Source organism: Peromyscus maniculatus, chromosome 14 (genome assembly GCF_049852395.1).
Source record: "Peromyscus maniculatus bairdii isolate BWxNUB_F1_BW_parent chromosome 14, HU_Pman_BW_mat_3.1, whole genome shotgun sequence".
In the NCBI taxonomy this organism is placed as follows: domain Eukaryota; kingdom Metazoa; phylum Chordata; class Mammalia; order Rodentia; family Cricetidae; genus Peromyscus; species Peromyscus maniculatus.
Window position 1 is genome coordinate 36,056,937 of NC_134865.1, and position 19,258 is coordinate 36,076,194.

Here is a 19,258-nt window from a genome sequence, read left to right on the forward strand (position 1 = left end):
GCTTATTAAGATTGTCATGAACAACACTGAGGACTATAGTTTGGCCTGTTAAAGATAAAAATGAAGTATATTGTTAACAACATTAGTTTAGGCTGGATTCATGAAAATTCTGAGTTAATGTTCAAACTCTCACATCACTCCACAGTCTTGACTAGAAGTTCTGCATTGCCCATTACAGCTAAGAGACCTAGGCAACCATCTTGTTTTCAAACTTGTCACAATTCATCTATTTGTTTGAACAAGGGTAATGTCATAAAAAGTCATTGTCTGTCAAACCATAGTTTATTAATAAATCATTTTCTGATCATCATTAAGTTGCTACATGCAGTATTGATAGTTCAAACTTCAGATCTACACGTTGAAAAATAGCCAACATTGGTAAAGGAAGATTGATTCCAGTCTGCATGATTGTGCTCATATATGCATGTAGTATAGGGTGATTGGCACTCATAAGCATTCATATGTGAGGCCTGGCATCTCTAAACAGGAAAACTGGGAGTTTTCCTTTAAGCCCTGAAAATAAATCATAAATCTGCATAGAATACAAACTTGATAATTCCCAATCTGGGATCTTCAAACCTATGTAGATGTGGAACATGTAAAAGTATTGAGTATTTCTAATAATTTAAGAGATATAGAAAGCTGAGACAAGTAGAGTCAAGGTCACGCAGATTCTCACCCAAAGTACTGCTGTCGTCTGTCCTCCATGCCACTCTTTGCATCAGAACCTATGGACTAGTGTAACTGAGAAGTGTGTGTGTGTGTGTGTGTGTGTGTGTACATGCATGGTTATGGCTAGATATTTTGTCTTTTCTTGCTCTCAAATCCTGAGGCTCAACAGTTAGAATGATGTCTAATATTTAAGGGGCTCAATAAATATTTATGTCATTTGGTTATCATAGTGTAATTGCCAGTTTATTACTGATTTTTTAATGATTTTAATTTTTAGGGATTCATATGTTTTTGCGCATGTATGTGTGCATGGGTGTGCATGTTCATACATCTGTGATGGCATATACACATACATGCACATACTTGTGGAGGCCGGAAGACAACCTTGGGTATCATTCCTTAGTTACAGCAGTATCTGCACTGGCCTGAACTCACCAAGCAGTCTTGGCTGGCTGGTCAGTGAGCCTCAAGGATCTATCTCCCTGTCTTCACCTTCCCAGGACTAGGATTACAGGCATGCAACACCATTCTCAACTGTTTTTTTTTTTTTTTTAATGTAGGTTCCAGGGATTGAAATAGTGTCCTCATGCTTATAAGGAAAGAATTTATCAACTGACCACTCTCCCCAGCCAATGACTACTTTTTTTTTTCAATAAAATGGATATGACATGGTTTATTTAGGTGTTCTTCTAGTTGGTGACTATGATATTAATAATAAAAATCTCCAGATTACAACACAGCATTGAACCTTTTTCTCCTTAGGATTGTTTCTGTGTGACTTACTTCCAGAGGTGCCAAACCTGAATCAAATGATAGAAATGTTTAATACCTCATGGTTCAAATTGTAGATTGATTTTTGGCAATTTTATACCAATTGGAAGTTCCACTTTCAATAATTAATTTAGTCATGTTCTTACCTTATAAAACGGGCATTATGCAGCAGATATCTATGCATGCTCATGTATATATGCATATATATGTGATTCTTAGGAACTACATAGTGATGTTTCATTTTATTAATGGTTTCTTTATTTACCAGTGAAGGTGATTTTTAGTTGCTGAATTGTTTTTATTTTCTAATATTTATAGAAATCAGCATTTTGTTTCAAGAGTTGCTTATATGGTTCTGATCTGCTAGCCAATCATTATTAGTGAATTATTTTAGTGTACAGAAAATTTCTATTTTTATATAAAAGAGAAAACCAGAAATTTTTACTAAAAGGTATGCTGTACATACTCTGAGTGACTGTCCTCATATGAGCCTTTAATTACTGTTCCTATGATCATCTCTCGTTCCTGGTGATGGGGCTGAGGCTTGGTGGAGATACCAGCATTCGCAGGCTTATGCAAGTAGGGGAATTGTAACAAGCACTGGGTTTCAGAATAGAGGTTGAAACTGGCACCTTGCATGTCCTGGTTGACTTACTGAACCATTTTCCTAGGCTTCTCAGAAAGTTAAAGTATTTTAAATATTTTTGCAATTAAAATTTCTGGTTATTTCTGTCTCTGCTGGGTGTTAGAGCTAAGTAGTGGTTCACTAATTTTAAAGAGGTATAACCCCAGCTTCCAAAAGAGCCATTGTCTTTAACTTGACCTGTTTCATATAATTATAAAATTTCCCTGATTCCTCCAGGTAGATGTATTCCTCAGAATATTTAACCATCAGTTTGGCTTGGGCACTGACCAATCGGAGTAGACATTAGTCATAAACAACCACCATCTGGAGAGTTTCTCGGGCTATGGTTTTCCTGCTTAAAATTTTCTTTCAGGGGGCAGCATGCTTATCTACTCAAATTGTGCTAGACACTTCACATATATTATCAAATTCAATTTTCATAAATTTAAATATAGTCTCCCATAGTTACACTTGGGTCATCAGATTTTCCCCCTTTGGTGGTTTGATCGAATGTTTACTTGAAGTTCCCTCATTCTCCTTCCCTCTTGATTATTTTAAGAATGAGGTTTCCACGATTTAAATGATTACTATTTAAAAACCAGCACTTAGGCATCGGCCGCTCTCACTTCTTCATGTGTAGACTTGGCCCGTTGTTCTGGTTAATCACCGTTATCTGGATTTGGATGTAGATTGTCCCCGTTTCTTCCCTAGGTCTGATGGTGATGCAGATGTATTGCATTGCCTGCTTAACTTAAGGTAGAACTCATCTTCTATCCTTGATTATAAAACTTTTTATAAGTCCATGAATTGAGTTGTGACAGAAGTTCCCTTTTTGTATGACATCTTTCCTTCATCTTGCATTTCTTGGTCTTCCTTGGCTTACGTTTGTGAAGTGGTCTAGTCTAATAAATTTATGAATGATTTTTGATACCAGTAGTTGAATCCATCTGTTTGAAAACAGACAACTGTAGAAAGATTCAGAGCAGAATACATGTTACTGAGTGAAAATTAACCCTTTACCGAAACTTATGTAGAACACAAATTTTACATCAGTGCAAAGCATGATTTGCTCTTCCTTTATGCATGTGCTCACGTGTGCTGTAGAGGATAGTGTTCTCTGTTCGTTTACAAGTCGGTGTGCTAATTTCCAAACCTCTGTCCCTGCTCTCTGTCTTCTTTCCTGTGTCTCCAGTGGATGTGAAATCAGAGGTTCCTATGGGCCTGGAGCCCATCTCACCGTTAGACCTCAGGACAGACCTCAGGATGATGATGCCCGTGGTGGATCCTGTCGTCCGTGAGAAGCAACTGCAGCAAGAGCTGCTTCTCATCCAACAGCAGCAACAGATCCAGAAGCAGCTCCTAATAGCAGAGTTTCAGAAGCAGCACGAGAATCTGACACGGCAGCACCAGGCGCAGCTTCAGGAGCACATCAAGGTAGCAAATGTATCTTTGTCTCTGACCTTCTCAGTCAGGGCGCCTGCACCACGATGCGGGCAGGAGGCCAGCCCATGCGAGCACTGATGGGGTGATGATTAAGACATGGATGTGTGGCTTGAAGGAAATTGTGGTTGTACTAGTTGGAAACTTGGGTAAGTACCTGATAAGCACTTGCTTGGCTGTTGGAAGAGCTCTGCCACGCCTACCTTTTACCTCACAGACTCACCTGGAGAGACAGGAACTTGCCATTCTCATGTATACCCTCTGCTGTATGTTCCCTTTCCCCCTGTAGTCACCACCAAGAACTACGAGCCCTGAAAGGCCCAGGTTATGCTGCTAATAAAGCTATGTGCAGGATTTATCGGGAAGGGTAAATTCATCGTGTGAATAGAAACAGCCCTCTTCTGCTGTTTGGTTGGTTCTCAGTCTAGGGCAAGACAAGTTGTTCCTTATAGGAAGGATATCATATGGCATATAATCAAAATAAAAATATAATAATATAATGAAAACTTGAAGGGATTTTTGTTTGTTTGTTTTTCAAAACAGGGTTTCTCTGTGTAGCTTTGCACCTTTCCTGGATCTCACTCTGTAGATCAGGCTGGCCTCGAACTCACAAAGATCCACCTGCCTCTGCCTCCTGAGTGCTGGGATTAAGAGCGTGCACCACCACCACCGGGCAAAGGGATTTTTATGTGCAAAAACTGGATAAATATTTTAATGTTTTTATAGACTGTTATGTCAGGGGAAATATAACAATAGCTCAGAATTTTTGCTGACATCTGGTGATTGTATATGTGCCGAATTACTTTTTTCTTCTTTGGTGTATTCACTAGAAAATATCACTGTAGCTTTACTAGTTTTTTGTTTGTTTGTTTATTTTAATAATTGGCAAGGATATTTATCAATAGAGATCTTGCAGGGAATGGTGGCACATGTTCCTCATCTCAAAACTTGGGAATTGGAAAGGGGAAGATCTAAACTTGGAAATAACCTGGGCTGCAAAGTGAGTCAAATTGTAAGAAAGCACAAGGATGTTTTGGTTCAATAAAATAGATATTATTAAAAGCACAATTTTTTTTTTGTTTTTTTGTTTTTCGAGACAGGGTTTCTCTGTGTAGCTTTGTGCCTTTCCTGGAACTCACTTGGTAGCCCAGGCTGGCCTCGAACTCACAAAGATCCGCCTGCCTCTGCCTCCCAAGTGCTGGGATTAAAGGCGTGCGCCACCACTGCCCGGCAAAAGCACAAAATATTTATAATAAAATTTTATTTTATAATCAACTCCTTCAAAGATGACTTAAGGGTAATAATCAATAGAATTATGCATTTTGTTATATCTTACTATACTATATTTTAGTCATGTAATCTCTTGTATGTCAAGTACAAATATATAAATATGGCATTAATATAGATAACTAAATTATAACACTAAATTACAATGTCTAAGAAGATAAATGTGCTATTTTATTCCCCATTTTTCTTGTTCTGCAAGATATATTATTTGCATAAAAGGCTCTTCAATGACAAATATAAAATATAGTCTCTTTCCTTTACTAGTGAAGTTTACTGAAGACTTTCATAGTGTTGCTCTATGATTACATTTAAAATAAGAATGAAGGACTTTATGTGTATATCCCCAGTGACATTGTTATCTCAGGCCTATATTTTAAATATGAGTGACCTTCACTGAGTTTGTACATTTATTTTTGAATAAATGCCAAAGTGTTATTTCACTTTGACCCTTGAACCAGGTCTAGGTTGCTTTTCCTGGTCCTTCCAGGCATGTTAACAGGGCCATGAGGCATGAGTAAGATTTACATTCATCCCTATGCTTCAAGATCTGAATAACTATATGGCTCATTTTCTTTTGTGTTTGAATCGCTTTCCCTGAGTACCAAGCCATGATGATAAGCTACTTTCATTGTCTGGTTTTCGATTTCTTTTCATTAATATTTGGTGCCATTGTTACTGCTAAAGTCACTTGTGAGTAATTTATCATTTGACCACTCAGAACCTAAGAGTAGCAAGTAGGTAACTACTTCTGTGGCACAAACAAAATAATATGGCAGGTTGATTGGCACCTGGAAAAGAGGCACTTGTGATAGTCAGAATCATGAGATGGTTAAAAGGGAACTGTAGCTTTAAAAAGATGGTTTCCCTACATAGTGCATACTTTTGTTAGAGGCTGAAGATGTGCTTACATCTTCTTTTAAAGATTAGGAAGTTATATACTCCCTTAACTTTTTTATTTTACTTTGTCACTGCCTTATGGGTAACATTGATTTAGATTTATTTGCATGAGGAAGACAGTACATCATGATTTAATGGCATTAGCTTTTGAACTCTGGTTCTTCTTGCAGTCAGCACCTGCTGCCTTCTATTCTAGTCTCCAAGTTTCTACCTAGCCAACTGAAGTAGAGAGAAATGGTGTAACTCTGCAAAGCCACACAGATTGTGACTAGAATATAGGTGCTCAAAATTGTATTGTCTTCACTAGTCTGTCCAAAAAGCTCCTAAGTCATCATGGCTCACTCAGGCTAAAACAAGTTAAGTTTTACTTCTTTTTAATTTTTTTAGACATACCCCATTCCCATAATCTTTGTTGTAAGTAGTGACTATGGTAATAAATGTGTATGCTTTTCCATTTCTAGAAGGAATTATAGTTCGATTTCATTGAAGTTTTGGATAAAGTATTGAATCAATTTGACCAGTCTTGATATTGATATAGAATTGACATTGTAACAGAATTTAAACATAATTATGGGTTCCTAAGTAACAGTGATATATTTGAGAACATCCATCAACTGGATGGTATATAAAAACAAAGCACCAAGATATTAAAATATAATATGGAGAATAAACAGAAATACTCCTAACCATATGCTTTAGATTCGGTAAGGCTGTCATACTTAATATAAAAAAATGGCCCTCTTGTTGCTCCAGCAAGAAGGTCCTGATAACATTCCACAGAGCTTTGAATTTTTGTTCCATTATTTGCTATAAAATACAGGTTTTTAGATAACTAATATTCAAAAGGATAAATTATGCTTTAGTTATTAAACAATAAATAGTAATAATTGAAATGATATCACTCAAAACTAAAACCTAAATTTCACATGAATTATGTATATGATCTGTGAGAGACGTTATTGTCTTTCTTATAATGAACTGAGGTTCTGAATAGCTTTAGTATCTTGTCAGATCTCAGACCTGGCAATGCCAGAGGCTAAGTAGGACTTGAGAGACTTGTTCTTCAGTGATACATTTGCTTTTTTTCCGATATATGTATTTCTCCAACTAAAAGGAAATTGATACCTTAAAATGCCATAACAAATAGCTTCATCTTTTTGTTATGTATGGTTTGAAGTAAATTCAGAGGATTCAGAAAACTAGATGTGAATGCATGGAAGTACAGTTTGTGGAAGTGACTTCTTTTGGATCTGTGCCTCTAATCTAGAAGTTTTCCTGTGTTAGATGACAGTTCTGAACTTCCTACCATCTTCTAGAGAAGTATATAGATGTGTAGGTCACCTCACTTTAACAAGAACTTTCTCTGCCAAGTGGGTAGTCAGTGTTTGTACTGTTTCGGGCAGGCTTTCCCCAAAGTGACCCCAATGCTGTCCGATCCATGGCAGTTTTACACTGTATCTCAGGATAAGAACTGATTGTCTATTTCGAGTGTGAGAGAATTTGTGAAATAGACATTGGGCTGTCTCTGCCTTTGCATGTTCCTATGTTTTGTAGACACACAGGGAAAGAAACTGAAGGTTCAAGTCAACAGCATTCACATGACCTTAGTGGATTTGGTAATAATTTTTGATAGGGATACACAAATAATGAAATTATCTGAAAGCTTACTTGTTGTAGATATCAAAACCATTTAGTTTCCTGTCTTTATATTTCAATCATAACAAGGTGGTTGAAGCACAAACTAAATACTATCAAGTTCCAAAAGTTAAAACATTGCAATTTGGGGCAGTGAGTGATGACTTTGAAGCTTAAAGAAATTGCACACTCTCATGTCTTTCTCTTCTCGCAAGTTGCAACAGGAACTTCTAGCCATAAAACAACAGCAAGAACTCCTAGAAAAGGAGCAGAAACTGGAGCAGCAGAGGCAAGAACAGGAAGTAGAGAGGCATCGCAGAGAGCAGCAGCTTCCTCCTCTCAGAGGCAAAGATAGAGGACGAGAAAGTAAGAGGCTCCAGGGTAACGGACGCACTCTCTCCCCGAACCTCCAGGAACCGATAAATCATGGAAATAAGCCTGCCCAAGCTGTCCTTGTCTAGTTAAAAGAATAACTTGTAGACTAAACTGCCCTCTCCTATCAGCTCTGCAGAGCATAATGAGAAATGAACAGCATTGCCAAAGACACAGGCTTGTTCTTTGGACTTTGAAAATACCATCACACTAAAGTGATTGAATGTTAAGACTCCCTGTTCGGTAATAAAGTTATGTCTACATGTTTTCATTTCTTCTCTCTTCCTGCCCAAGCAGTCCACATTCTGAACACCATAATGTGCCTCCTTCCCTTTTGTTGTTTTTAAACACAAGGCAGAACATTTGCAAAATCATGGTCCACAAGAGGGAGACAGATCCAAATAATTGCCCTCTATCCAGTCAGTTCAAACTCAGGTCTTTGCAAAGTTTAAAGTGTGGTGATTTGAACTGAAATTATCAACAGAATGTATGTGCTTAATAATCAAATGAATTTTAAAACAATGTTGAATTTTTTAACAAGAAACTCAGAAGTGATCATTTTAATGTATTGTAATAATCTACAACACTCCCCGAGATTCTTGATTTAAAAAAAATAAAATTAAAAACTAGAGTTTTATTCCTATTTTTTTTTGTCTATTGTGGATTGAACATAGGGCCTCACAAATACTAGGCAAGCATTGTACCATTAAGTCCCCAACCCTCAGCAATTTTCTTTTTAAACTTAAAGATGAATGGATGGTAGTTTTAGGAATTTTGTTCCTATAAAAATGATCAAAGAACTCATTGAAGGTATTTTGAAGATTTTTAATGTAAGTAACAGTTACAGAACAGGACTCTGTCATTTTCTAAAGCCATTGTAGGTTCTGTTTTATTTTTATTTTTTAATAGGAAAACTCCATATGCTGTGGCCAGTGATATTTCCTCATAACTGTTGTTGAGTATTCTTGAGTGGTGGGAGGAAGTAATCACAGGCGGTCTGTTTCCCTGTGTGTGTTTCAGGGGCAGTGGCAAGCACAGAGGTAAAGCAGAAGCTTCAAGAATTCCTGTTGAGTAAATCAGCAACAAAAGACACTCCAACCAATGGAAAGAATCATTCCGTGAGCCGCCATCCCAAGCTCTGGTACACGTATGTTCTGTGTTTAGCTGTTTTCATCCTGAGGGTAAAGAGCACACAGGTTCTACCTTATGCTGACCTGGGCAGAAATCCCGAGTCCTGCCGCTTCTCAGGCCTGCATGGCCCATGAGAAGTTCCTGGAAATCTCTAAGGAATAGCTTTTTTTTTTCTCTCTACACAAAGGACCACAGCACCTGCCTTTGGAGTTACTGGGAAGGTCCTGAGAAAAAATATAACGAAGTACATAGCATTAGCATGCATCACTGAAGGCAGGGAGTGCATTATCTTCTTTGTTGAATGAGTAACTGGCATCTGGGTGGAACCCAGAGATGGTTTAATCCTCAGATAGTACCTCTGATATCTGTGCAGAATTTGTGAATGTTTAGCAGATTGTGGCTTACTTTTGTTTCACTTGGCTTAATATAAAATAGAAACCAGAGAGCTATTTTGAGAAATTCAGGTGATTTCTGGTCTTTTCAAAAGGAAGACAGAAAAGTGAAAGGCAGGGAGGAAGATAAATAAACAAACCTAAGCCCTCAGTGACTCCTTTAGCCTCTCCCATTGTACCTCATTTTTTTTTTTTTGGTTTTTCGAGACAGGATTTCTCTGTGTAGCTTTGCACCTTTCCTGGAACTCACTCTGTAGCCCAGGCTGGCCTTGAACTCACAGAGATCCACCTGCCTCTGCCTCCCGAGTGCTGGGATTAAAGGCGTGCGCCACCGCCTGGCTGTACCTGACTTCTTTCCCCCCAGTGAATAATGACTTGGTTTCTGAGATACAACCTGAAGACAAGATGCACAGTGCTGCTGGCTCCTTCCTGGGACCGTGCTTCCCAGGTCCAACAGAGATATTCCCAAAACACTCTTCTTTTTGCTGTGAGATAGGAATGATTGTTTTCAGAATCAGATCAAAGACTAGATTGATAAACCACATTTGATAATAGGATAGAAGATAATGGGTTCATTTCTCTCATAAATGTGTTTGTTGAATGGCCTTAAGACTTTATGTGTATATTTTTCATCTCTCACATCAAGGACAGGAAGTATATCCTAACTATTTATAGAATTTAGAAGCATCCCCAGAGTTTTGCAGAAAAGTTACTATACTTTGAAGTCTGTTTATAGGTATACACCCTCTTCTTTTCCCAAAACTGAGGTATCAGGCAGAGTACAAAAAAAACTTAGACATTTGAACAATTGTGTCCTATGTGTTTATCAGTTTATCTGAGAAACCAGTCAGTATAATAAAGTATTCTGAAAGAAATATAACTTTGTTTCCTAAAATTATCTGCAGAGTATGTGATTGATTCATAGTGCTTTCTAAGTTAAAACATTTTAAGAAAAAAATAACAATTTTTTAATGAGAAACAACTATTAGCAAATAATTTATCTGCTGAAAATTCTTCAGCTGTTCCCTTGAGTATGTTAGACATGGCTCCTCATATCAGTAGTGATCTTTTCTTGTTTATATGGAATATAATTCCAGCTAACCATAAATCATTAATTTTAGGAATTAGCTATGTGGCTCTGGGAGATTTCCTTGAATTCTCAAAGAATCAGTTTACTTCTCTATAAAAAGTGCATAATGACACATTTTGATGCTTTTCACCAGTTAGAAGTATGTGAAATGACCTTAAATAAGTTAATTGTTGAGATTGTATTTTTCAAATAAAGACTTGTAGTAGAACAGTCTGTGTGGCAGTGGCCCTGCATCCTGGGCATTCTCTCCATTATATCTGATAATTGTGATGCTTGTATACACTGGGTAGTCTGAGTTCAGTCCTCTAAATTCTTCTTCAGTAGCACAATTGCTTCTTTTTCAATATAGCCATTCCAGAAAGAGAAAATATTTCAGAAGTTAGTTTTCTATTGAAGAGGAATGTGCTTTCTATCCTGCATGTTAAGGTTGACTGTGAGCGTCAGGCCTCTAAGGCCCTTGGCACTGTACCCTGCTCAGTACAAAGAGCCTCCTCATGCATTTGGCTGTGCTATCTGGCAGTGACAAGAACTTTGGACATGTTCTGTTCCCTTCCACCATGGTTGTTCTATAATGGTGACTCCAAAGGGTCCAATTGGCAATTGGTAGCTTTTTTTTTTTTTTTTTTTTTTTTTTTTTAGTATAACAATTTCAGTTCTTCTAATGAAGTGAAATTTCCCATGCGATTGAAGTGGTCATTGCTAGGAATCATGCATCATTCTCTACTTCCTGCACTGCACTTGAATGCATGAGACTGTCGTTTGCATTCACTAAGGAGGAAGGACATAAATGCAGCTGGGACACATGGACAGCCTGTGCAACTGATTGCTTCTGACTAACATGCACTGAAGTCAAGCATCAGTATTAACCTTCTTTATTTTTTTAGGGCTGCCCACCACACATCACTGGATCAAAGCTCTCCACCTCTTAGTGGAACATCTCCATCTTACAAGTACACATTACCAGGAGCCCAGGATGCCAAGGACGATTTCCCCTTGAGAAAAACTGGTAAGTTGGCATAGCAAGGAGAAACACGGACTTTTTCATGGCCCACCCCCCGTTTGTGTTACTCACTTCCGGACGGAAGTTGAGGAATCTGAAGTATAGGTAGTGCGCCCTACAGTCACAGGCTGCTGAAACAGACGTGTGCACAAACTCGTGCGTGCAGAAGCTCCTGTGCAAGTGCAGAGGCGCAGAGATAGACATGTGACTCCATTCTCCCCATTTCTGCACGAGTCCATTCACTGCGTAGTTAAGGTATTTTTGTAAGATTGAGAAGTTTATCTTATTTTGATTAGCAATAAATGTTAGGATAAAGGAAAATAGGGATGTCATTCCTCAGAAAAATACAACTTTTTCATTTTAAAGAAATATTTCCTGTTGTCTCCTTTCTTTAATCATTTAAACATGTCTGATAAGGATATTCTGTCCAACAATAGTTTTTAATTTTAAAACTTCAAATGTCTATGTAGTGAACATCATGCTTCCTTCTGAGTAAGTTAGTTCCCTAGTGTTCTCTAGACTACTGACCTCAGTGAAAATATGTTCCTATTAATCCACGTGTGAGGATACACAACTGCACCCATAGGAACTTCCAGAAAAACTTGCTTGGGGAGTGTCATGGTGAAGTTTTAGTTAGAATTTAATGGACAGTATCATCTCTCTAAGTCATATATATTTCTTTTCCAATTTTATGTTCCCTTTGAATGTCACTGACAAGTGATATTTAATATGTATATACTCTTCCCACTATAATCAATACATTTAAATAATAGATAACAAGATTTGTGTATATTCTGCTCGAAAGCTTTCAATATTTAGAAACTGCAGCTTTTAAAAAGATTTAAAATGCTTACACCCACAGCTTCCAAACAGGTATTCATAGATAGCTGAATCTATTGTATTTTACTCAAGTCTTATTGGGGTGTTACATCTCTGTCATTTGTGTATAAAATCCACAGAGTGGTGATTTCAAATAATTATATTCATTTTCTAAGCAATTTTGAGTAATTAAAATGGATGTAGATTGAAAAAACACATGGTGAAACTAATTTCTGTCAGATAATTTACCTATGGCATAATGAAGATTTAAAAATAAAATCAATCGTGAATAAGAATTTATTACCTTTCATTCACTTTATATGGTCCCAGATGCAGGAAAAGGGTGCTTAAGCTTCCCAAGGCAATCAGTGCCTTTTTATTTTTATAGGCTAGAGATTTTTATGTTTCTAGATGTTAGATATAATTGAATGCTTCAATAGGATCCAATGTAAAGGAAAGAATGGCTGAGCTTCATGTATTGCATCTGAATTTTACGTTACTACCCACATATTACCTTATCTTTCTTTAATTGAAGTTCTCTAGGACAAAAGAAGGTAAAGAAAAGATCGAGGCTTTACATACTTCTAAACCTTGGGGTTTGTTTTGTGAAAATTGCTTCATAAAGTGTGTGGGACTAACAGCCTCAATATTTAATGGCATGTGTAGGAGCTATTGACAAAAAATTCTGTGAACGTTTCCATAGTCAGGGAAGGGCCTGTCATGAAATAACCCAAGAAGTCAGGAGAAGGAAAGACCAGTCAGTCTTCTTGTAGCAGAAGGCTCCAAACAAGTGATGTATTCAAAAGACCCGTGTCTTCTGAGCATGTGGCCCGGACTGTCCTCTTACACTGAGACTACACACTCACTTTGAGCTGAGAGTGCCCTCGAGAGAAGGGGCATCTGGACCCCCAAGCATCCACAAAGAAATTAAAAAAAAAAAAAAAAAAAAACAGCTAAGGAGTACTAAAAAGTTGGTGCTTTAGATCCTCCTGTTTCCATGAGAACAGTTTGGTTTTTCCCATGAGAAGAATGAATAACAAGCTGTTAATTTATTCTCATTGAAATTCCCAATCCACAACACAACCACAATAATGTTCAACGTGCATGTTATGATCCCTGATCTGAATGTGGGCACATATGTAAAAAGTTTCCTCTGCCTCTTTATGTGATAGTACATGTGAAAATCCATGGCCTGTCTAATGGTATATTTTCTATAGCTGCCTGATATTTGAAATGTGTTTATTTTCTGCTAAAAATCTAATATTTACAAAGTATCAGGCTGCTGATCTGCAAAAGCAAACATTGCAGCAATAAAGTTCTTGAACCACTGTTAATACTTTGATATCACTAGGTTTTCAGAACATTCCTTGTTCAGTTCCCAATGTCTGATTAAGAAAAGTGTGATGTAATAAACCACAGAAGTTTTCTACATATAAAAATACTTAGAGATGCTCTTCATTAATTACAAATAGGCAGAACTCTCCAATATCCAGACATATATCCATTTGTTATATGCCAATTATGTTGTGAGAAAATTAAGGCTCATCTTTGTCTTTCATAGATCATTGAAAAATTTCAATTATTGACTAAGACTTCAGCATTTGTAATATTCCACCTACTAGAATGTCACTTTGAAACATGTAAACAATAAAATTTTGCCATGATAAAATGTAAGTGGTGATTGGGGAAAGTGCTTAAGGAAATTTTCGTATTATAAAGTTACATCACATTGAACTGAATCTAGAGAATTGCCATAGATCATCGAGGAGAAGTACCAGGACAGCCAATACAGTCAGGCTTTGTCATTACAGCCAGATTTTCAACTTCTGCTGTCTACTTGAATGTTACTCCCAGACTTAAAGGAACTTGTTAAATCGGTCGCTTCTGTCTTTTGAGCTTCATCGAATACTATGCAATGTTTATTTCTTTTACCCCTACTGTTTATTGAATTGTATTTATTAGTAAGGTTTAGAGAATAAAACTGAGTAAGAAAAGTCTTCGTGGCTTGAAATAGAGTCCCGGGATGTCCCTTCAGCAGGGAGAACAATTTGGAAGCTCTCTGAGCTTTCTGGACACCTGTCTTCAGACATGGACAACCCAGGTACATCGAGCTATAGAAGCCTTCGATTCTCACAGGAATCTGAAATTTCTATGCAAAGTGGACCCTTGCTTCCCTCCGTTTGGGAGGATCAGTGTTGCCCCCCCCCAATCTGTTTTAGCTAATAAGGTCCATTTGCTTTCTTTTAAAAAATAATTTATTTTTATTTTATGTGCATTAGTGTTTTGCATGCATGACTGTGTGAAGGTGTTGAACCCCTGGAACTGGATACAGACAGTTGTTAGCTGCCATGTAGTACTGGGAATTGAACCTGGGTCCTTTGAAGGACCAGCCAATGCTCTTAATCACTGAGTCATCTCTATATGGCTATGTGTGACTAGCTTTGAAGTTGGGAATAACATATTTGTAGCTAGAGTTTTCCTGCCTTGCCCACAGTCAGGGCAAATCTCTGTCACCCACCAGTCCCACAGCCGCTCAGACCCAACCAAGTAAACACAGAGACTTATATTGCTTACAAACTGTATGGCTGTGGCAAGCTTCTTGCTAACTGTTCTTACAGCTTAAATTAATCCATTTCCATAAATCTATACCTTGCCACGTGGCTGGTGGCTTACCGGCATCTTCACATGCTGATGCTGGTCATGGCAGCTGGCAGTGTCTCTCTGCCTCCGCCTTCCACTTCCCAGAATTCTCCTCTCTCCTTGTCCCACCTACTTCCTGCCTGGCCACTGGCCAATCAGTGTTTTATTTATTGACCAATCAGAGCAATTTGACATACAGACTATCCCACAGCACATATTTTTGCCCATACTTAAAGGATCCCTCTCACGAAGATTTCTTTGTTCCATAGCACAAGAGTTAGTTTATGGGGACATTTGGAATATGCTTTGGCTGAGAATAGTGTTATTGCTATAGGGCTAGATTTCCTCCCCCCTCCCCCTCTTCTACAGCACACTTCCCTCTCCTACAACACACCACTGGATTGATAATAAAGTAGGAAGCTTCTGGGGCTTGGCACTTTCAAAAGATTGCATATTTCTCACAGAGATATTACATGCATGCTGACTTTGAACTGACCTTCAAAACCATTTAATTTGGACTCTGTTCCACTGAGTATGTGCATATGTTTCATAAAATATTATGACAAAAATTTCTAGAGGTTTTATACTCTATTATATTATCGAGGTCTTACCCAGTGAACTTTGCCTTTCTTTGAATGTTATAATCTTTCCACTTAATACCTCTGAACAAAGCAAGCTGGCAGGGTATATTAACCTCTTAAAGTGCACAAGCCATATAAAGCTTGGCTTTGGCTAATAAGACTGTAGCAGCCCTACTGAAACACTCACTTTAATGGTCAGAAACACTAGAATATGACTCAAAGATGGAAGGGATCCAAACATAAGTTAAGGCTGTAGAAGGCCAATGGCATTTTCCACTTGGAATAAATTGGAAAAGAGACGATTGAGATGTAGAGCTTGGTAAATCTCCTGATGCAGCAGACGGCAGTCAGGATGTAGAACCTCAGTGACCTAGTCAAGGCATTGTAATTCAAAGTTAACAAAAGAATATTTCCTTAAAAGGTCTTAAAATCACTCCCTTCCCCCTTTCCCTCTCCCTGTCTCTACCTCCTTCTTGTCTTCCTCCCTATAGTTTTGCATATTTCTCGGCATTTCAGAACTTGGCATGATGTCTAACAGAAGCATCATGGTTAGTTATTTCAAGTCTTTACCATATAGGGAGATCTGTGCTGTGTTTGTATTTTTACTTGACTTGTTTTTAATCAATAAACTTAGTTTTTAGAATAGTTTTTGACTTACAGATTGAGGAAATAGCACATCATACCTAGATTGATTCCATTACCAGTGTCTTATAGTATCAGCCTATCTGTGTGTGCATGTAAAAGTGATGTGCTTGTAATATGTGTTTGCATGCTTGTGGGCGTGTGTGTGTGTGTGTGTGTGTGTGTGTGTGTGTGTGTGTGTGTGTGCATTCATGTGTGTGGAGACCAGAGGTTGACATTGAGTGTATCCCTTCATTGCTATTCACTTTCTTTTTTAACCAGGTCTGTTGATGAACCTGTAACTCCTCAAATCCACTCCTCTAGCTAGGCAGCTTCTCTAGGCACTCCCCTGTCACTGCCTGCCACTGGGATTATAGGTACTCTCATGCCTATCTGACATTTACTCGAGTGTGGAGGATACAAACTACAGACCTCACACTTGCCTCAGAAGTACTTCAGCCTCTGAGCCACTGCTCCTCCCCTCAGCCACTGTCAATACGTTATGATTAATATGGTCTGTAGTTAACCTGTAGTTCAGTGTAGCTGGAGAGCTTCTTTCCAGGTCCCACCCAGTCCCGGCAGTCCCTTAGCCCACTTACAAAATAAACATACAGACACTTATATTATTTACACTGCTTGGCCATTAGCTCAGACCTATCATTGTCTAGCTCTTACTCTTATGTTCAGCCCATTTCTATTAATGTATACTTTGCCATGTGGCTCATGGCTTACTGGTACCTTACATCTTCCTTGTCCTGGCGGTGGCTGCAGTCTCCTCTTCTCCGCCTTCCTGTTCTCTCAGTTTTCCTCTCTGCTAGTCCCGCCTATACTTCCTGCCTGGCTACTGGCCAATCAGTGTTTTATTTATACAGAGCGATACCCACAGAAGTTTAGTGTATGATAATGAGATGTTAGCTGTCTGTTATTATAACTTTACACAGAATTGTATAATTGCCTTTAAAATGCTGTTTCTCACCTATTCCTACCAACCCTAAAATGAGTATGTAGTAGTTCATTTCATTTTTTTCTTGGGCTGGAGACATGGCTCACTTGCTATTCTTGCAGAAAACTTGAATTCAGTTCCTCCCAACATATGATGGTTCACAATCATCTGTATCTCCAGTTCCATGAGGATCCAGTGCCATCCTCTGGCATCCATAGGAGGCAGGCATGCACATGACATGACAAAAACACACATACTTACAGGAAAAACACTCATTCACAAAATATAAATGAATGAATCTGTAATTTTTTCCGTGTAGTTGGATTTTGTCCAATAATGTCACATAGATAGACTCGTGCAAGATGTGGCCATTTCACAATGGCTTCATTTCCTTGGCATTTTTACTAGTTAGGGTTCTCTGGAGTAACAGAACTTATATAATCTCTCTATATATCTAGAAAAGGAATGTATTAGAATTATTAAAAGCTATGGTACAGCTAATCTAACAATGGCTGCCTATGAACAGAAGAAGGTCCAAGAATCCAGCAGTTGTTCAGTCCATGAGACTGGATGTCTCAGCTAATCTTCATTATACACCAGAATCCTGGAGAAATGGGCTCTAATGCCAGTTAAGGAGTGGACTTGTGAGCAAGGGTGAGAACAAACAGGAAAAAAAAAAAGAGGGAGAGCATCTTTCTTCCATGTCCTGTATGTAGGCTGCCAGCCGCAGGTGTGGCCCCAATTAAAGGTGTATCTTCCCAGCTCAAAGATTTATATTAAAGGTGCATCTTCCTACCTTAAATATTCAGATTAGCAGTGGATCCTCCTGCTTCAAATGATTTAAGAAAAAAATCACCAAAGGTGTGCCCAGCCTTTTGGATTTTTAGTTAATTCCATATGTAGTCAAGTTGACAACCAAGAATGGCTGTTATAGCATTATACATTTAATCTTACTCTGTTTTTTCATGAAAAGAAGATAATCAGATATTACCAATGAATAACATTTCTTTGTATTCATGAACCACAGTTGATTTTTCTATTTACCTGCTGAAGTTATTATGATTGTTTTGAAGTTTGGATGGTTGTGAATAGAGCTATAAGATTTTCTGTGATGTTTCCAATTTAGTTGAGCAGAATTCTGAGAAGGGTGTCCAGTTATTTTCCCCACATGTGATGGGTCTTACTTCTATTCCTCATGCCTTTCACTGAACAGAACACTCACAGTTTAATAAAATTAAACTTATCATTATATTTTTTTCATGGATAATGCTTTTAGCGTTGTATTATAAAGTATTGTTAAACACAGGAACATCTATTTTATACTATTTGAAATTTTATGTCTCATACCTAACACTTAGGATTATAATCCATTTTGAGTTAATGCTAAGAAGATTGTTGATGTCTTTGTTTAGATTCAGTCTTTTGCAAGTGAGTGCCCAGTTTGGCCATCAAGCTGTTTCAGACACGAACAAACAAACAAAAACTATCATCCACTTTAAAAAATTCATAACAATGCTATTGATAAGTGGGTCTGTTTCAGTTTGTTCACTTTCTAAAGCACTTGCTTCATAAAGTACACAGGGCCCTCTGATCTCCTTAACAACATCTCCAAGCACTCATCTCAGCGAAGAGCTGTGTCTTTCAAACCTCACTCTCGTGGTGGAACGTTCTCTGTATTTGCTTTCTAAAGCTGCTCTACAGTGAGTTCACTCGTGAACTTAAAGTTAGAGGATAGAGTGTCCTAGATCTGATCAGTATTTAAAGCAAATTAATATTTTAGCCTCTTTCTTGACCTCATTTTCTTTGTGTGTGTGTGTGTGTGTGTGTGTGTGTGTGTGCGTGTGTGCATGTATGTGTGTTTATGTGTGTGTATGTGTTTGTGTATTGTATGTATGTGTGTGTGTATGTTTGTGTGTAGATGTGTGTATGTTTGTGTGTGTGTGCATGTGTGTATGTGTGTGCATGTTTGTGTGTGTATTGCTTTTTTTTTGGTTTGCTTGCTTCTATTGTTCTTGAGAATTTCATTCAGTATATTTTTATCATATTTTTTTAATCCCAACTCCTTCCAGATCACACCATCCATCACACCTCCCACCTAACTTCATTCTCGTTCTCTCTCTCTCTCTCTCTCTCTCTCTCTCTCTCTCTCTCTCTCTCTCTCTCTCTCTCTCCCTCTCTCTCCCTCTCTCTCTCTGAAAAAAAAATAAGCCACTAAAAACCATGGAGCTGGATTGATGTTGGCTAACTGCCCATGAGAGTGGGGCATGTCCTGGGATATGGTTAATATGCCAGTGTCATTTCATGGAAGAAAACTGAATTTTCCTCCTATAGCAGTTATTATT

General features: G+C 38.0%; 1 protein-coding gene across 10 annotated transcripts in view; it reads left to right on the forward strand.

Moving 5' to 3' along the window:
* The window catches only part of Hdac9 (histone deacetylase 9), an 844,224-nt gene that overhangs the window by 454,229 nt on the left and 370,737 nt on the right, over positions 1-19,258 (forward strand). For 4 of the 10 annotated variants that reach the window (XM_042260715.2, XM_016002464.3, XM_076550778.1 and 1 more), the window contains 4 exons: positions 3,261-3,502; positions 7,543-7,693; positions 8,720-8,846; positions 11,197-11,318. In XM_042260715.2, coding sequence (XP_042116649.2) covers positions 3,261-3,502; positions 7,543-7,693; positions 8,720-8,846; positions 11,197-11,318 — 642 coding nt within the window. The remainder of the gene's footprint in view (positions 1-3,260; positions 3,503-7,542; positions 7,694-8,719; positions 8,847-11,196; positions 11,319-19,258) is intronic. The other 6 variants (XM_042260718.2, XM_016002462.3, XM_076550780.1 and 3 more) reach the window with 3 other exon arrangements.